This window comes from Homalodisca vitripennis, chromosome 6, assembly GCF_021130785.1.
Source record: "Homalodisca vitripennis isolate AUS2020 chromosome 6, UT_GWSS_2.1, whole genome shotgun sequence".
Taxonomy (NCBI): Eukaryota; Metazoa; Arthropoda; class Insecta; order Hemiptera; family Cicadellidae; genus Homalodisca; species Homalodisca vitripennis.
In genome coordinates this window covers 161,063,892-161,083,003 of record NC_060212.1, presented here as the reverse complement: position 1 = coordinate 161,083,003, position 19,112 = coordinate 161,063,892, and the positions used below count along the sequence as shown (strand labels likewise).

The following is a 19,112-nucleotide window of genomic DNA, read 5'->3' as shown; positions in this document are numbered from 1 at the left end:
ATGGTTGTAGCATCAGCAAAGAGCAACACATTAGAGAATGACATGAGCTATAAATTTGAAATTTTGCAAGCAACCTCAGCAAAGCCTGTTATGCACCAAAGCAGTTTTATGTGTCTCCCCTAATATATATGGTTGTAGCATCAGCAAAGAGCAACACATTAGAGAATGACATGAGCTATAGGTTTGAAATTTTGCAAGCAACCTCAGCAAAGCCTGTTATGCACCAAAGCAGTTTTATGTGTCTCCCCTAATATATATGGTTGTAGCATCAGCAAAGAGCAACACATTAGAGAATGACATGAGCTATAGATTTGAAATTTTGCAAGCAACCTCAGCAAAGCCTGTTATGCTACGTACAACGTTCTGAACTCCTAGCTCGTATTAAATAGTATTCAAATAGAAAAAAAACTTGATGGGAATATAAGGGTTATAACTTAAGGTGGTGTGACCGTTTTCAGTTAAGTTTTAAGCATTTCGGCGTCATTTTCTTTTACTATAGCTTTCTTAAAGACAATAAAATAATTAAAAATAATATCTACACAATAATGTATGACATTTAGTGAAGGAATTTTGGGCAATTTCGAAATTATAGCCAAGGAAAACTGCTGAAGATGTAATTTTTTACAGTATGTATATGACAATACTTCAGAGAATATTTTCAAAATTTATTACTTATATTCTTAACATTCTTATACTTATATTACATGGCAATGCAATTTATAAATATTAAATGTACTTTAATAAAATATTACTTAAAATAATTTTTTTTTATATAAATTAAAATATATCACACCCTTTAGTTATCTTAAATAGACATACTGTAAACATTTTTGCTCTCTTTATTTTCACATGTTTTTCCATGGACCTTATTAATATATCTCAAAATACAATTTTAGATTTTAGAAAAATATGTCTTTGTAATCAAAATACAGCAATACAAATAAAATTAAGCTGACATGAATCCCCACAATAGGACGGCTTTAAATCCTTCAAATTTTAGGTGGCCTTTCCTCATACTAGATTAGAATATGTTATGCAGACCATACTATAGGTTATAACCTTGGAGTGAGTTGGTTTTTATCATTTAACGAAGGTCAACCAGGAGTCTAGATAAATAAAAGAAAACTAAAGTAACCTGCAGTGCACCTCTATTCAGTTTGTCTTCCACCAACTCAAATAACTATCTCTCCTGCTCCTCTACTATTCGTCTCCTCGTCATGGCATTCTGTGCCACTCTACTCATCACTTTCCTCACCTTCTCTACTGTCCGAGCCACAGCCCCTGAGGTGACAGTGGAACATGGAAGACTCCGTGGACGTACCTTGACCACTGCAGGAGGCAAGACGATTTACTCCTTTGAGGGGATCCCTTATGCTGAAGCTCCTGTTGGTGCTTTAAGGTTTCAGGTGAGCTCTAGCTTTTGTTTGTTTATTATTATAAATGTAATAGCAATAATTGGTTTCAAATTTGTAGTGTGGAATTTTTGTTTGTAAATATTATACTCACGAAAAAGAAACTTTGGAAATATTTCAAAACCAATAGAACCTACTATTCGGGTTATTCTAATTTTGGGGATTCAACTTTATTGAATGTCAACCATCCCTTTGTTAATGGGAATGTTTGAGACATGAATTGTGACACAGATTGAGGCTTATTATCTGTATTAATTTGCTATATATTTCATGTCTTCATTTCACATAGATGCATTTAAACAACCAAAAGTCATATTCAAACATTTTATAAGAGTTAACCACTGATGAAAAATATTCAGTATGGCAAGCACTTTCAAGAAAATTTTAGGACAAATCATCTACGATTTAGTATTGTACATTCCCAATAGAAGTATGAAACTGAAGATTCAATATTTCTGTTAGGGTTTAAAAACATGCTTAAAGATGGTTCCAGAGAGTTGAGTGTTATTTAACCATGGAATAATCTTTTTTAAATTAACTAATACACATGTTGAATTGAAATTTTGATCTTAATCTATGTATACAGTTAAATATCTTAAGTGTGAGTCAAAATTACTGGTCTCTGTTCATTTTGAAATTATGTGAAGAAACAAAAAAGTGTTAAATGTTACATATTTATTAATTCATAAATTAAATATATTTACTACAAATTATCATTAATAAATACTGCTCCATGAGAGTTTCACACTTCTAGGTAAAAAATCAAATTCATTTTGCTAGGTTGAACAAAAATAATCTAACATAAAATGTATTCAACTTAGTTTTTTTTAATATAAAATAAACAGGATAACATTGTCTTTGATTATGTTGTTCTATTGGTCCAGGTTGGTTTTATGTTTCATAGGAAATAACAAAATTTAAAATGTTTGTTTAGGGTGGGTTTGATATTTTTTTAAATTGAAATGTCCTTTGAATTTAGACTGAAATAACAATAAAAACACATGTTACTCAATTATCTTTTTACTTATTATTATAAACCAAATTAAATGTTTTATTTATCTATTGTATTTATAAATTTAATAAAAAAAAACCCATATTTATTTTATATTATATATTCAATACATTGTATAAGCTAAATATAAACATCTTAACTGGATGATTTCTATTAATTAATTTGTATTAACCAGCAGATAAATGTATAAAGACAGCTATCAGGTCAAAGCCACTTCTCTATCCTTGTTTGAAGGTCACACGTGAACCAGTCAAGGATGGTTGGTTTTGTAATGTGAACAGCTATACTAAAAATAAGTTGATGTAATGGCTCATGCAAATTACAGGACAATAACCTTTATATCTCCCTAAAATATAACCAATCTACTTCCTGATTAAAAATGCTCCTATAAAGTTTGTGAAAGAAGTTTTAACTACGTAAGCTCAACAATCTTGTTTCTTCAGAGGTATATTTTTAGTTTGTTTATTTTATGTATAAAAAGGAAACAATTTGAATAAGTAACTGAAGGTTTGTAAACATTTTGATTGTATTTTATCAGTGTCCTGACTTCATCATTGGTTTTATTCTCAAGTATCTCTGCTTTATGTTTTTGTTTCCATTTTTAATTATTTAGACCGTAATTAATTAACCTCCTCCCCCTTCATATTTAATTTCATATTTTAAAATCAATTCTAATGATCGATTTATTTTAACTACTTACATGATTGTTTTATTCATTTTCAGTAGATGATAATAATTTCTGAGCTTGTTGAAAGGTAAAACTAATCATACTGGTGAGCAATTACCGACTATAAAAGGAGTAAATTTCAAGGGTTCCTGGAAAAGCTTTTTAATTAATTGCTTACCTAATGCATAGGCATTATGAACACTATCACAATTATGTAACACAAAAATCAGTCAGTATGTTTCAGTCAGTGAACTACATACTATACAGATGAACTGTTTAGTATACAGAAAGAGTGCTCCGCAAACAATTCAGTTTCTTAGACATACATAGTGTAAATTATCACGACGTTTTCAGTTCTAAAGTTTAATTTTACACATGCAAAATATCTAAATCTAAGGTCATGTTTTTGTAGTTCAATTATTGTATCTAAAATTTTGTTTTTAAATAGCACAAAATACCAAACAGGATTGGTGAGTGTAAAAATCAAAAACATACTTTACTGCAAATGGTATATAATAGCTATACATGTAGAATTCATTTAATTTTTGTGTTATTTTACCAATGGCCTTATTTTAATTAAGCTTGTCATCAATAATAGGTTCCAAAAATTTATAAACAGTTACATCCTATGTAACTGAAATCAGTTTGTTAAAGAACTTTGATTTTGTTTAATTTAAAAATAAATAAAGTTTAGAACAAAGCACACTAAATGTCTGCTATCAATGATATTAAGCAAAAATATTTTAGTACATTAGCCATCAAAAGTTTATTACATCTTATGTAGATATTTGATATGCATAAACTAGAATTGGATTTATAAAAGTTTAAGATTTAGCCTGAAAAATAATCAATTTAAACAAATAGCCATTCGTAGTGTTTCTTAATTTACACAAGTGGTGTTACTACAAGTTTTTAGTTCGTAAGTTTTCATAAATCTGATAATATTTCCACCTGTTGGTACCATGATTCTCTAGCTAAGACATTTTAAAGATGAAGCAGCAAAATGTCACAGTAGCAATGGGACTAATTTGCAATTAAGCTGAAATTTCAATTTTGCCACAATGCTTGTTACTCACCATTATGTTTTATTTTTCTTGTTAAAACTCAAAATCTGATAAATTCTAGTTCTGAGAAGCTCCTAATTCTAGTGAATTTGGGATTATAGGCTAAAAATTAAGATTATATGCTCACAGTCAAAACTGTGAGTGTTTTAACAGAATATAATGTCTGGTAGGGTACAAATTTCACAGATGAATTAGAGGGATCACTTTAGGCAGGCATTAATTATCAATCAATCAAAAACACAGTTGAAAATTGAGCCACTCTATTACGAATGTATGTTGCATTCATTTACCTCTGCTTTCTGTAGCACACAAACATGCAGAAAGCAAGAATAATCTTGTTACAATACTTGATGTTTCTTTTTATAATTAAGTACTTCATTTTCTTGATTCATAGTTTCTATAGTATTACACCACTTTATCTAGCCAACACAATGAGAGTTGACAGAGATGTTTATGCAGGAACCTGAGCCACTGAGGAAGCCATGGCAGGGAGTATGGGATGCCTCACATCCTGGCAGTGTGTGTCTGCAGTATGACCACATGACCTACCTCAAGGAGGAACCTATCCTAGGTGATGAGGATTGTCTCTACATCAATGTCTACACCACGGAGGTCAGAGCATATATTGGTTGTGGCTGTTGATCCTTATATTAATATCACATATTAAAATATTAAGTAAAACTGTATCTTTTCTTTCTTCTCCATATTAGAAAATATTAATATGGTTAACAATATTATAATTTAAGTTTTCAAAGGTAATAAATACCTGTTTTGCCAAAATCTGAGTAAAAATATAAATATACATATATTATAAATTCACTTCTTTTTGTGTAATAGTATCGGCAGCAAGCTTAAAAATAGACCAATGTTTACCTAATTTATCATGGAGTACAAGTATTATACATTATGTATTCCAACAACAAATAACTGTGTATTTATGTGTGTGTGTGTTAATATATTTATGTTATTTTCTTTTAAATATTTCTTAAATTTGTATTTGAATGTTAAATTAGCTCATGCAACATATTAAGTAAAAAAGGTTCACTATTTTGTAGCCACTACATGGTTGCCAAACCCTTCAATATAAATTTGATTGAATATTCTCATTAAGAATTTAAATTAAATTAGAATTAAATTTAGTTTAAAGTTAAATAACAACCACAATAGCAATCCTAGGGATAATTTGATTTTGTAATGGAGACATATAATAATTTTAAAAATAGAAAAACCGCATCTTCACATACTTTTTTGATATTACATTTTGAATTTTCTTAAGAATACACTTTAAAACATGGGACCCGAAACAAACTCCTCAGTACACCAGATTTCCATATTTCTGGTAGTGTGCAAACAAAAATAAAAAATTCTCAATGTTTAAAGAAAGAACATTTTTACCATAGATTTGCATAATTTATTTAATTTAGAGTAAAAATGTCATGATATATGAATATTTATAATCTCAGAACATCATTATAGATAGAAACCAATGGGTTCTAACAAAATAAATTCTTTGTAAATAGATTTTAAGAGTATTAGAGAAATTAAAGTTTAAAAAAATAGTTTTTCAACTCTCTGGTATTTTAATAATGCGAATTATTAACTTCTTCACAATGACATTTTAGTGGTTTTAAAGTTGCACTGATTTTAGCTTCCCAACAGTTCAAAAACTACAGACTTGAAGGATGTTATTGTATACATCCATGGAGGGGCCTTCACCTATGGAGGGGGTCACCTCTACATGCCCTGGTACCTGCTGGACCACGATGTTGTTTATGCTTCTATCAACTACCGCCTTGGCCCTCTTGGTTGGTAACCTTTCTTATATATACATTTTGAAAAAAAATTTAACATTAATGTGTTAACAGAAATAACAATCAATTTTGAAATTTGGTCTCTAATACATATAAAAAAGTCTTTTCACTGATATCATTAAGGCTGACCTTAACTTACTAACTTATTGACCCATTGTGCTTGAGCATGTAAAACAGACAATTAAGACCAATCATATTATGCATCCATAATATGCAAGCTTTTCTCAGGGTTTGATAACGCTCAATGAAGCTTTTTTAATTAAAACGCTTTAAATTTGTCTCCATGTTTATAGGAATATCAATTCCAACATGTATTATACCTTTCCTGTTTGTTTTTCTGCTAAAATCATAAATCGTCATTCCCATTTACTTTTACATACAAATTTTAAAGACGGAAAGAGGAAATTAGTTTTAAAAAGTATTATAAAAAATACATTTTTAAAACAATAGTTGTTCAAATTGAAATGTCATGTGTGGTTTTAACTTTTATGAACATAAAAAATCTTTCTTCTATTTCAATACCAACTAGAAAAAGTTGAAGAACAAATGATTACTGTTATATTCAGGATTCTTGAGTACAGAGGATGAAGTGGTTCCTGGTAACAACGGACTGAAGGACCAAGCAATGGCACTGGCGTGGTTGCAGCGGAATGTGGCTGCCTTCGGTGGAAACCCCAGCAGTGTTACCATAACTGGGATGTCAGCTGGAGGGGCCAGTGTACATTACCACTACCTTTCCCCTCGATCTGTAGGTATGTATCAGCTCTACTTACTATAAGCCACATTTAAAATGTATGCATGTCTCATGACTGTCATGATGCAAGAATTTGTTGCATTAGAAAAACTCCGATACATGGTGTATAACAAGTGGCGTATAAAATTTGCGGAAATAAAATCGGTGCTCAATTGATGAACTAGCAACAAATTCATCGTGCACAAACACGCACATTTGAAGTATAAACAGTCAATGCGACCATATTGACAATCATGTGTTTACTTATCCAAACATAATATAATTTATGTATCATTATTATTGTATTTGTAGTATATATTGTACCTACATGTTATACATTCCTTCCAAATGTATGATTTATACATTATTATATTCTACCATCTTATTTATAAGATACCTGTTCATAGCATGGACATGTTATATTGTAACTACATAGGCTGCCACTGATGTAGTGTCAATTTTAAATGCATTACCTATTACAAGTTAAAATTCTAAAGCACTCTAAGGTACTGTTCATCATAACCAACTATGACACTCCAGAAGTTAGGTGTGTGTTTATATGGTGCAGAAGTAGTTTCACTTGAAAATAGTTTACACAATGGTTAACTATTAACGGTTCCACAGGACACTGCAAGAGTTCAGAACATTTTAGGATATAATTAACTCACCAAAGGAACTACTGGGATATGAGCAGAAGAAGCTATGAACATGTGAGATGGTTTTGTCATATATATAGCCAATTGTTATCATGGCTCTAATTATTTCTCCATAATTAAGGGCTTAATTATTTTTTGACTTTAAGTGCTTAAGAGGTTAAGCACTTAAAGTCAAAGGTCCATTACTGTGCCTCATGCTACTATAGGGTGGTATACAATATAAACTTTAATCTCAATTCAGTACAAATAGTAATATAAACCGTACTAGAAACTATATGTATAGTCTGATTTAGATGTACACACACATATAAGAATTTATAGCAAGAAAAATTCATATCTATGACATAAAAATACAGGTCATTTTAAACAAATCAATGCATAACCAGAAATATAGACATCTTGCTGAGTGTAGTAACTACAGTAAGTACATTAAATAGCTAGTGCTTGCTAAATACAGCCAATGGTAATATTAGAACTGGTCATTGGATAAAACGTCATAAAATTGTTTGCCTGTACTTTACATGATCACAAATTTTATCATTTTCGAATTTTGATAGACTGAAATTAAATACAAACTTTTTATAAATAAAATGCTAGAATAATTTGAACTATCATTTATATTTAATAGGTTACTCATTAATTTAAAGCAATTACTACATAACAATCAGGCCTGTACTCAGATAAGTTTTTTCGGACAATTTTACCGGGGCCTATGCCCTCGGGAGGAAAAAATTTTAAAGGAAAAAATACTACTCAGTATTTGAATTATAGCAGTTGTTGCTTCACTTATGTAAAAAAGTATTCTGAAAAGTCTTTCTATTTTTGGGAAAAATCTTTGCAGCAATGAGATTGAATTAACCATGAAATAAAAAACAATAATTCTTTTCCTCAAAATAATTTGAATTCATAATTTAAATTTATATTTTTTACTCACTCATTCCCAATTACTAGACATTTATGGCTATTATTGATATACCAAGTCTCATTAATTTATCTATATTGGTAAAAAATATATAGCAAACCGTTCCTTGACTTTTTTTACCATACTGTATATTTAAGGTGACCATTTTCATTTTAAGACTTATTCTGCCTGTCCTCATGAGTCACTGGCCTATGCAAGAATGTTTTCAAACAGAATAAGGGAGAGTCCATACAGGTCAAGGTGGGTGGTACTGATAAGGATTACTATGGTCACAGACAGAATTTGAACCTACATTATCTCTAGCACAGATCCAAAGCCCCAATGTCTTAGACCTCTATAAGTCTGCTCCCCCTGGCTGATGACACAAATAAGTGTATTCTATATAGTACAATTATTTTAACATTAAAAATATAGCTCACATATAGTATCATTCCTAGAAAACAAAAGAAAATAGTTAGTGCTATTTTTGTGTGTAATAATATATTTTTGTCAAAGTTCTTTGTTCTCTACCATAAGCTTTTGTTAAAGAGTAATGACTTTGACAAAGACGTCTTATTAGACCACCATATTACTCTTTACCATTTACTCTTTCCATTTTTGAAAGAGCAAATTAATTAAGAAGTCGGAAATTAGTCTTCTTGTAAAAGACTTTTAGGAAAAGTCTTTTGCAAGAAGACTATATTCTTAAGTAATTTAATCCTTTTAAAAATGGACGTTACTTATTTATAAAAAATAGAATAATTTAATTAAAATCAATTGCCATTTTGGATTAGATTGAGATAGTTCATTTAGCTATTTTAGCTGTGTTGTATATTCTGTTTTAATACTCTTTACTCTCTGTTTGTAATAAGATGGCGTTGATACTAATATTGTGAGCTACATCAAGATGTTTTTTTTAAAGATGAAAAATTAAGTAACACTCTAAAATTAACATCAAGTAAACTAATAAACACCTGTAGTTGCTTAAAATTGTATCCATATGCATATAATAATTTTGATTTATTATAAACAAAGCTAAAAAGAATGTTATTTTACTTTCATACTGTGTAAATTTGTAATAACTACCAATAAAACATAGAACTCACTATAAGAATTGAAAGATGTACCACATTTATTGCTTGGACTCAATGTACTTAATTAAGTGCCTCAGTAAAATAGCAATAAATGTGTGCATGAAACCAGTATTCTGTAGATATGCAATTCTTAGTTAATTGATGAATCCTAAATATAAACAATAATAATTATATTTGTCTTATTTCACTCTCATCTCATATTATCATATATTTGTAATTGTAAAAAATGTTATTTTATTGATAGATCATCTGTGTCTCTCAGAGCATTTAATCATTTAAACAATATTGATTGAAAATAAGAACATGTTCTTTGCCAAGGAGGTAGGAGGAGTATAGAGAAGGAAAACAAGTTTGGAAAGCAAGATAAATTATGTACATCTCTTCTCTGAATCCCCATTTGAATCCAACTCTTACCACTTTATTTTCACAGTAATGTAATTTTCTAGATTCTTACTTGTAGAATCATTCACTTCAAACTTTTGAGTATTAAATAAAGTTTGTTGAATTAAAGTTAAATTGATGTTAAATTAAGTTATGTCCCAATATGGCTATACATTTAACATAGACACTATTGCATCCAAAATTACAGTATGTTTTGCATCAACAAAAAAGTTATTTGAAAATTCATCTTTTACATGCCTGCTTGGTGGCCTATTTACTAACTTTGTACGTCCAACTGTTCTGTCTATATATTAATGCATGTAAATTGAATAACTTGTACAAACAGATTTGATTAAAAGCTATTCAGAGATTTCCATATTAGTAGACCCTTTGTAGATTTCACCTTTAAAAATAACATTAATTAAGTTTTAATTTGTAAAAACTTCTGCTTTCTACTTTTTTTATTCCCCTCTTTATTTTTTTAAAGTAACAACCACAAAATAAATCTAATTGATCAACTCATTCCATCGTCATGTTGGTAGGATTGTTCCACAAGGGAGTCTCTATGAGTGGATCTGCCCTGTGTCCCTGGACACAGACTGAAGAAGCAGCTAGGAAGGCCCGTGATCTTGCCTCTGCCCTTGGTTGCCCAACCAAATCCAACCAAGAGCTGGTGGACTGTTTACGAACTCGACCGGCCAGGAGAATCGTACGGCTCGTTCAAACTCCTCTCTTTATGGTAATTAACAATGATTGTAATTGTTCATATAACATTTTGGAAATATTAGCACAACTCATATTTTGAATCACTGTGTCATGATTTTTAATCTCAGAGAATTGAAGAAGATTAATTATAATAGTCTAGGGGCCAAGTGCCAATTTGCATTGTGCGCACATTTTGGTTTTTCTTGAAATCAATAGAGAAATTTCTCCTATAAAGAAACTGATTGTCAGCCATGCTAGTTTTGGTGGAACTCAAAATTAGAGTGTACTAAAAGGGTTAGAAATATGAGATGATACAATTTTTCTTAACTGGACACATTAAAACAAAAGTGGCAACTTTCATTCTATTTATATAGTTGTCTGACAGTAAAATATTTATTATTTATATGTCTCATTCATCAATAATGTTTGAAGTATATCAAGCTAGGAAAAGTGTAATCTGATAAAAATGTATAGTTTCTTATTTTTAAACCTTTTGATACTTTTCCATTTCGACATCAACTTACTATTGTGGCTAAAGAGCAATATTTTTCTTAGGAAACTTTCCCTGTTCAAGAAAAACCAGGTTATCTGTTTATACCAGCTTGCACATTGGCACTCAGCTCCTATAGTACAAGCACATTCATAGTCTTAATAAGTTGAGAAAACTGGGAAGAATATAATATAATCATTTTGTTATAAGTACAAATTATCTTTCCCAATAATATTTAATTTAATACATTTTGAATTATTTCCAGTGAGTGACACTGCATTTCCAGATTTTCATTATCTATTCCAAAGTTCAGTCATCAAGATTAATAGGTCTGGCATTTAAGAAAAGTAATTATTATGAATTAAAAATGCAAATTTTATTATAAAGTTTTCTTGAGTTACTGGCTGATTATCAGGAATAATATGATAATCTGAAATAAAGGATAAAGGATCTGAATTTTTTCATTTGATTGTTCAGCCTTGGCACTTCAACCCCTACAGTCCATTTGGGCCAGTCCAAGAGAAGGCAGGTTCAAACCCGTTCCTCACCCAACATCCTTGGGACATCCTGCAGGATGGAAAGGTGCAATCTCGACCTTGGCTGGCCAGTGTCACCTCAGAGGAAGGACTTTATCCAGTCTCCAGTTGGTAACATTTATAAACTCAATCAAAAATGTAATTTAATTGGCAGTTCTAATTGTGTATGAATTGAAATTCAACTGTTACAGTAATTTACATACATATCACATTATGATAACCCTAACACAAAAGATTAAAGTGGACTACAGCATGATTCTTACTGAGTACCATCAACTTTGTGTTATGTACCATAACAACAGTGAATAACTTGATCATTGTGTTTGTTAATTTTATATAGGGTGTAAATTAAAAAGGTCCCACACAGGCTTGATAATTCCCGAACGAGTACAAGTAAAGCAATAAATCTTGGTACATCATCACTGCACCTATAAATGTATTTTTTGAAGTAACTACCATATTGGTATATCAGGGATGGCCCATAAATAGTCAGAAGGGAATCTTAAATGAAAGCATAGGTCGAGTAGTACATCAAATTAAAGACCTTTATTAGTAAAGTACAATGCTGCAAATCCGACCTCAAAGGATTCATTCTTTAAAAGATTATGCTGGTTTAAAGTTTGAAACATTTACAATGAGGTCTTATTCTAGATGGTTTAATGTTCTTGTCTTGGCTCAAGTTTTGAAGTTAAACTTAGTAAATGAAGTTTTACCAAGTTTTATTGCTTTACCTGTAATTGTTGGGGAGTTACCAAGCCAGTGCGGGAGTTTTTTACACCTTGTATATGACTCTACTATACATGTTGTCCCAAAAACTATCTGCATGAACATATCAATAATGTAAATATTTTCAAGAACATTACAAGAACCATTTTCATAGGTTTATCATTGTTGAAAGCAGTTTAACAGTTATTTGTACAGAACAATACTTCCAAAAACACAGTATGCTAATACAATTTAAAACATAGTTTAAGAGCTTGTGGCTGTAAGAAAACTTGTAGATGCGTATCTATGACATGAATCTCTTCTTATCTAAGAAGAGATTCATGTCATAGAACTTTGATCATCACACCTTAATGGAATTATTAGGATATACACACATACTTAAAATAATTGTCTTTTAGGTACATAATGATTAATGCTGTTATCTACAAAAATTAATAATATTGATAAAAATTATAAATATTCTTCTTAAAATATTATCTATAAATAAAATCCAAAATAACAAAAACATGTAATTGTCAGTTGTAAATGTAATTTTGCTGTCAAATTACAATATTTTTAGAGTTATAAGTACTTCAATGCTTTTCGAGAATCTTTGGTAAAATATTAAGTAAGGGTTTTACATAAATACTCATAAAATATATTAAATATAAATCTGTCCTAGTCTCTTTATTCCTTCCATACACAATTTACAGTAGAATGTGTCAAAATTTCTCTTCTCTATTATTAGATATAAAATTATAAACTTTATATTGTATTATAAATGGAAGTATACACAAAAAAATACAACATTCAAATTTTTTTTTGAAAAAAAAAACTGAATTTTGAGTTATCTTTAGATTTTGTGGCAAACGCTACCCTGTTGGCTGAGATTGAAAAAGACTGGCTGAAAATTGCTCCTGCACTCCTAGACTACAACTATACGGTAGTGCCTGACCACAAAGATGAAGTCAGCCTTAAGATTAAGGAATACTACATGAAAGGACAACCAATTTCACGATCTACTGTTGCTCCCTTTATCCAGGTTTGTAGGTTGTTTTTCATGAATTAACTAGAATTTGTTACTTGTTTTAAACTGTGAAAATACGTCTAAACCACAGTAAATAACAATTTACAAGTCAAGGAATTCATGTAAATCAAATCAACTGAATCAAACCTGAAGTGTCTCAGTAATAAAACTTTTTCAAAACACAAAACAAACAGTTTTAACAGTAAAAGGTAGAGCAAGTTCCAAAATACCAGTTATATAAGTTTGATTATCATATATTTTACATACATTTAGGTCAGGCAGATATTACTTAATCATATTTTCCATTCAAAAACATCTTGTGAGAGACAATGTTAATAAATTGTTTTCCTCGTGGCGGCTGTCTGAAAACCCTTGTACAATGATTTAAATCTCAAAAGATTTAAATATTAAACTATAATCTTTTTTGTAATGTTAATTCAATAAGTTTTAAATTAAATAATTTATAGTCAAGTACAAAAATGTACCTATCTAAAGAATTAAATTAAAATTATCTAAATCTCATAAATTTTTTATAAAACATCAAAGACTTTGTGGCACATGAAATAAAACGTCACTTAAAAATAGCCAAATACAAATTTAAAATTTTGTTTGTTGCATTTATTATCTTAATGTCTAATAATTAATTTATTATAAATTAATTATTATTTATTAATTAATTTATTTATTGTGTATTTTAATAATATAAATCTGGAATTTATTTATGCTGGAGTTTAAGGGAGAGACAATGAATTTGTATTGGAAGGGAAACATACACAATTGATGTTTGTGCGTGTTCTCTACATAATGAAATACAGCGGTACAGCCAGAGCAGTGGTTGGCAATCACATTATTGATTCCAATTACTGCCAACCATCACCGACCTATTCGATTGGAAAAACATTGTTTTACTCTCTTTTCTTGTTGGCACCAAAACAGGAATGTTGAAACACTACTTGATGCAGTGACATTTAATGTTTGCATGGATAAAATGGTTTTTAAACATGAGATAAGTACTAAAAGATTTACTTTATTTTAAATTTGGTACGATTTCTATAAAAGTGTTTTATGATTTTATGAGATGATGAAAACATAGGTGGGATAAAAAGTGTGTACAAATAGCCACCATTCACAAAAGTTTTATTGGTTGAAGTTCGCAAACTAACTTGTTCAAGGCATGATGAATTACTATTATTTCATTTAGCTCAAATCATTTAGAAATTACAGCAACAATTTGTTTCATGTTCACAAGTTATATCGAAAAGGCCATACACACAAAAACAATTTCTAGTTAAATAAAACACGCGTACATGCATTTTGAACATAGGATTGGTTAAAGAAATGTTCAGTTCTATGTATTTAGCTTATGCAATAGACAGTGGTTGAGTTTTAATGAATTCATTTTAAAATGATGATGAATTACTATTATTTCATTTAGCTCAAATCATTTAGAAATTACAGCAACAATTTGTTTCATGTTCACAAGTTATATCGAAAAGGCCATACACACAAACACAATTTCTAGTTTAATAAAACACGCGTACATGCATTTTGAACATAGGATTGGTTAAAGAAATGTTCAGTTCTATGTATTTAGCCAATGCAATAGACAGTGGTTGAGTTTTAATGAATTCATTTTAAAATTATGTTATAAGAACATAACCTTGAATGAATCTTGTATGTAACTGTAGCACTTGTTATCAGCATCATTAACCTTGTACTGCATCAACTCTCCTCCTTATACTGTTTGATAAGATCCTCACACAGGCCAGTGGCCGATGAGGCAGGCAGAATTAGACTTAAAAGGACATAGTCCTCTCCTTGAAAAAATGTAACTTCTCATCTGGGTATATAAGGCATTGATTATAATGTAAGCAAAACATAATAATAGAAAATTAATAGAAATGCTTCATTTAATGACAGGTCAAAATGACCAGGTAATGGAAGGTGTTCTGTAGGTGCATTATTAGTTTTGAAAGTTAATTTCTACCCAAGGTCAACATTCTGATATTTGGAAAAAATTTTGAATTTGACATTTGTTCTGATTTTATTGTTGTTCTGTATTGCAGTTAGCCAGCGATCGATTGTTTGTTGTGGATGTCGAGCGAGCCGCTCGTCTGATGGCGCAGGCAGAGAAAGCACCTGTTTACTTTTACCGGTTCTCTTACCGTGGTAAACACAGCTATTCAGAGATGATGTCTTGGGGCTCGACTGAAAACTTTGGTAATTCATATAACGGATATGTAATAAACCCTCACCTAAAGCTACTCTAAATAAAATTACCAATATATATTAGAAAAGCCAGTTGGGAGATGCACATTATAATTATTTGGTTTTTATTGCTCATGAAATTCTACAATCAATTTTAAACTTAGAATTTGGTTGTTCATAAGAATCTACAATACACAGTTTTTTTTATAACTTAGATATTGTTCTGAAATGCAAGCAAATGAAAAGAATGGCGGATAAAATTTGAGCTAATCTTCAAACATCTGGAGAGCGCTTAAGTACCTCAGAGACGTCGTAACAATGAGCTACTGAACAACAGAAGCCGAATTTGTGTGGCTTTTATTTGTTAATATTCCATTGGTGAAATAGAAGAAATATTTTTATACAAATTTATTTATTTGTAGTATCATAAAAAATTAGAGGTACTATTGCTAAATAACTTATTGCACTTCATATGTGGTTTTACCAATAAAATACAGTAAATATCTAATTTTCATTATTTTTATACTAATTGTCTTCCAAGTGTAAGTATATATTATAAGTGTAAGTTGACTGCTAGCATCTATCAATTTCAACGGATAGGATACAAAATGACTACAAGAAAAATAGAAGTGCAACATTGCAATATTCTATTTGCAAACACTGATTTCCAAAATAAGCTTCATAAAATACACACCTTACTTTAAAAGTAATAATACAGAAACACAGCTAGTTTTTGATAATTTTTAAAATCCTTATCTTCACAATAAAAACAGGTATAAAAATGTGGCAACAAATTCTTTTTCTCTATTTCAATAATTTACCCAAGTTGGTTCCAAGATGGTGGGATAAAAATGGTAATTGATAAGGTTGAAATACCGTACATTATTTACCAACCATCAATAATTGGTAGTGGTTTAGTGTTGTTATAACAAGAAATGTAGAAACGGGTAGGGTAGAGGACACTTAAAAACTAAATCTGAGTAATTAATAATATAAAATTATATTGAACAATTTTTTTGCCTTTAGTTATGTTTAATGATTACCTTTTTTGGTTGTATCCAGTGACTGAAATGTAATACATCTAAAGGAATAATTAAGTTCTAACTTGATTAATTAACTTAAAAATAATTATACTTGTACATTGTTGTGAACAGAAGTATTAAATTGAGTGGAACTATAGTACATATTGCAAAGGGAAAGTAAATATGATAACTTACATATACTGGACTAAGCAGTGCTCTACATTTGTTTTACATCAGTCACAATTTAATTACAATGGCCAGGTTTTGTTCTACAGGAGTAAGCCATGGGGACGACACAGGATACATGCTGGGAGTGGAGTATATGAACCCTCTAGAGACCGAATCTGACCTCAGGATGAGCAAACTCATGGTCAACATGTGGGTCAATTTCGCCAAGACTGGGTAAGTACTTTGTGGATTCTTTGTTTAAAGTTTGTTACTGACGAGGGAAGGTTTGAAAGGATAACTTCAAAGTCAGAGAATCTAAAGAAAAATCCAAGAGTCAGAGAGTGAAATCAAAGAAAAATTTACTTAATTGTTAATCTCTTATGTGCTGGGATTATCAGAGAAAATTAGAAGAGTATGCAGAAAATACAATATTAGAACACAAAACACTCTTAGGCAAAGTCTTGTAAAAACCAAACCAAAAACTGAGATACACGATTCAAAAAACTGTGTTTACAGTATATCATGTTGTAATAGGAAATACATAGGCAAGATAAAAGACCACTAAATGTGAAAATTAAAGAGCATAAAGAAAATTCAACAAAAGGACTAATGAAAAAGTCTAAAATTGCTCAACATTGCTTGTCTAAAACCATCACATGAAATGGGATGAAGCCAACATAACACACCAAGAGGAAAAGGTTTTACACACAAACTTATTATTGCTTCGAAAATAAAATTAGCAGACCACCTTCTGTGGAGGTTAGACTACTTTGGGTACCAATATTAAAATAAGAACTAACTAGGAAACCCAAAGGGATTGTTGTACCAATTAAAAAGACCTTAGCGAACAAAATTCGTAGACACACCAGACTAAGGTCTAGGACCAAAGAAGAGGGCCGTAAGCGGCTTGCCTTTACCCCTTTCCCTGCTAACCATCGCCTTCCTATCCCATTGTTTCAGATGACGTGGCACTTTCTTCTTAAGATGACAGATGGCACTCCGCCTAATGAAGATGACAGATTCCAATCCTCAAAACATTGTGTTATACCTTTTGTAACATATAATGGTGGCAAATGTCAGAAATCCTGTTATCACTTCAGAATGATGAATATAAGAATCGGTCAGTAGTACTTTCTTAATGATAAAAATAAATTTATATACAATGTGAATGTATTGTAATACCATATTATCTTTCATAGTCAACTAATCTTTCTTCATTCAGGACTATTGTTTTGATTGGTCTTTTACTTAACTAATATATCTGTTTTACAATGTCATTTTATAATATCAGTGATGATCTTCCTAAAAGAATTCCCCATATTTAATACAATATTAAAGTATTGAAGCTAATGTTCATGTGCTTCCAGCAAGCCCAAGTTCGGGGATGCCGCTTGGACTCCTGTATCCCCCACCACAGGTCTGACGGGAACTTTGGATTTCCTGCACATTGCGTCCCCTGACAATGCCAAGCCTGAGACCAGTGCAGACCTTGGCCACCGAACCTTCTGGGATACACTGCCTTTCAACGAACCTGCCAACTTGTACGCAGCCCACCACCACACAGAATTGTAGTGGTTCCTAATGTTAATAATACGCTATCACTTGTGTAAATATGCTAAGTAAAGATTATCAAACCTGTATTGCTATTTAGTTGTGTTCAATTCAAACACTTTGAAAGGAAATTCAATATGTCATTCACTAAAAGATTATAAATAAAAAGTATTGAAAATTATACAACCCGTTAATTTTTAGTATCACTATACATAAGGGGGAGCAGAAGTTAAAATAAAATTACAGTACACAAATAATCTAATTTAGCCAATTCCACAATCATCTTTAGCATACAAGCAATCATAGCTAACTTAGTGAAGCTCAAAATTCCTTCAGATAATTAGAGGAACCAAAATTGTATTCTTTTAAAACTTTTAACTATTATTACTATTAAAATAAATATGACAAAGTAACTTAAATTCTTACTAGTCACAAATGAAGGCAGTTCAGCGGAGAGTGTGTGGACGTAATAGAGAAAAGGACAGGAGATGGAACTGTACCACTTTCTGTTCCCTCACTATTTAAGGTTGCAATTCAACAGTGACTGTATGACAATAAGCTCTAGTTGTTCTTAAATGCAAAAGAAACATTAATGTTGTACTATCATCAAATATTAGCTCTCTCAGATCATGTGTGAGAATAAGCTAGGTGATTTTATTTCTTTTCTTTTAAAACTATCCTAAATTGTTCACTTAGACTTCCAAAAATATATCAGTTATTAACACTATTAGCCCAACACTTACTCTAGAGTAACTTTGACTTCTGGGGTTGAAAGTGTTAACAATATTAAAATCAACATATTTCAGACTCTCTATGAAAAGTTATCTTTGATTCAACATCTGTTTACTGAATATGGCTCATCATAGCATAGTGGAAATATGTCAGGGTTTTCAAAATATTATATAATGGAAGTTTTCAACATGGTGTGAACCAGTAAATTAAGATTAAAGTTACGATGCACTGGCTTCA

General features: G+C 30.6%; 2 protein-coding genes across 2 annotated transcripts in view; one reads left to right on the top strand and one right to left on the bottom strand.

The window, feature by feature from the left end:
- Positions 1–19,112, bottom strand: part of LOC124365107 (monocarboxylate transporter 12) — a 194,756-nt gene that overhangs the window by 26,141 nt on the left and 149,503 nt on the right. The gene's annotated exons all lie outside the window — the stretch shown is intronic.
- Positions 811–18,324, top strand: LOC124365106 (venom carboxylesterase-6-like). The gene is made up of 10 exons (XM_046821047.1): positions 811–1,406; positions 4,615–4,767; positions 5,804–5,960; positions 6,533–6,718; positions 10,274–10,470; positions 11,404–11,569; positions 13,025–13,209; positions 15,261–15,414; positions 16,700–16,826; positions 17,960–18,324. Exons 1-10 carry the CDS (start codon positions 1,218–1,220, stop codon positions 18,162–18,164), a joined length of 1,719 nt encoding a protein of 572 aa, XP_046677003.1. The 5' UTR covers positions 811–1,217; the 3' UTR covers positions 18,165–18,324.

Coding starts and splice junctions, on each gene's coding strand:
- LOC124365106 (XM_046821047.1), top strand. CDS start 1,218: ATGGCATTCTGTGCCACTCTACTCATCACTTTCCTCACCTTCTCTACT. Junction 13,210..15,260: donor CTGTTGCTCCCTTTATCCAG/GTTTGTAGGTTG, acceptor TCTGTATTGCAG/TTAGCCAGCGATCGATTGTT. Junction 16,827..17,959: donor GTCAATTTCGCCAAGACTGG/GTAAGTACTTTG, acceptor ATGTGCTTCCAG/CAAGCCCAAGTTCGGGGATG.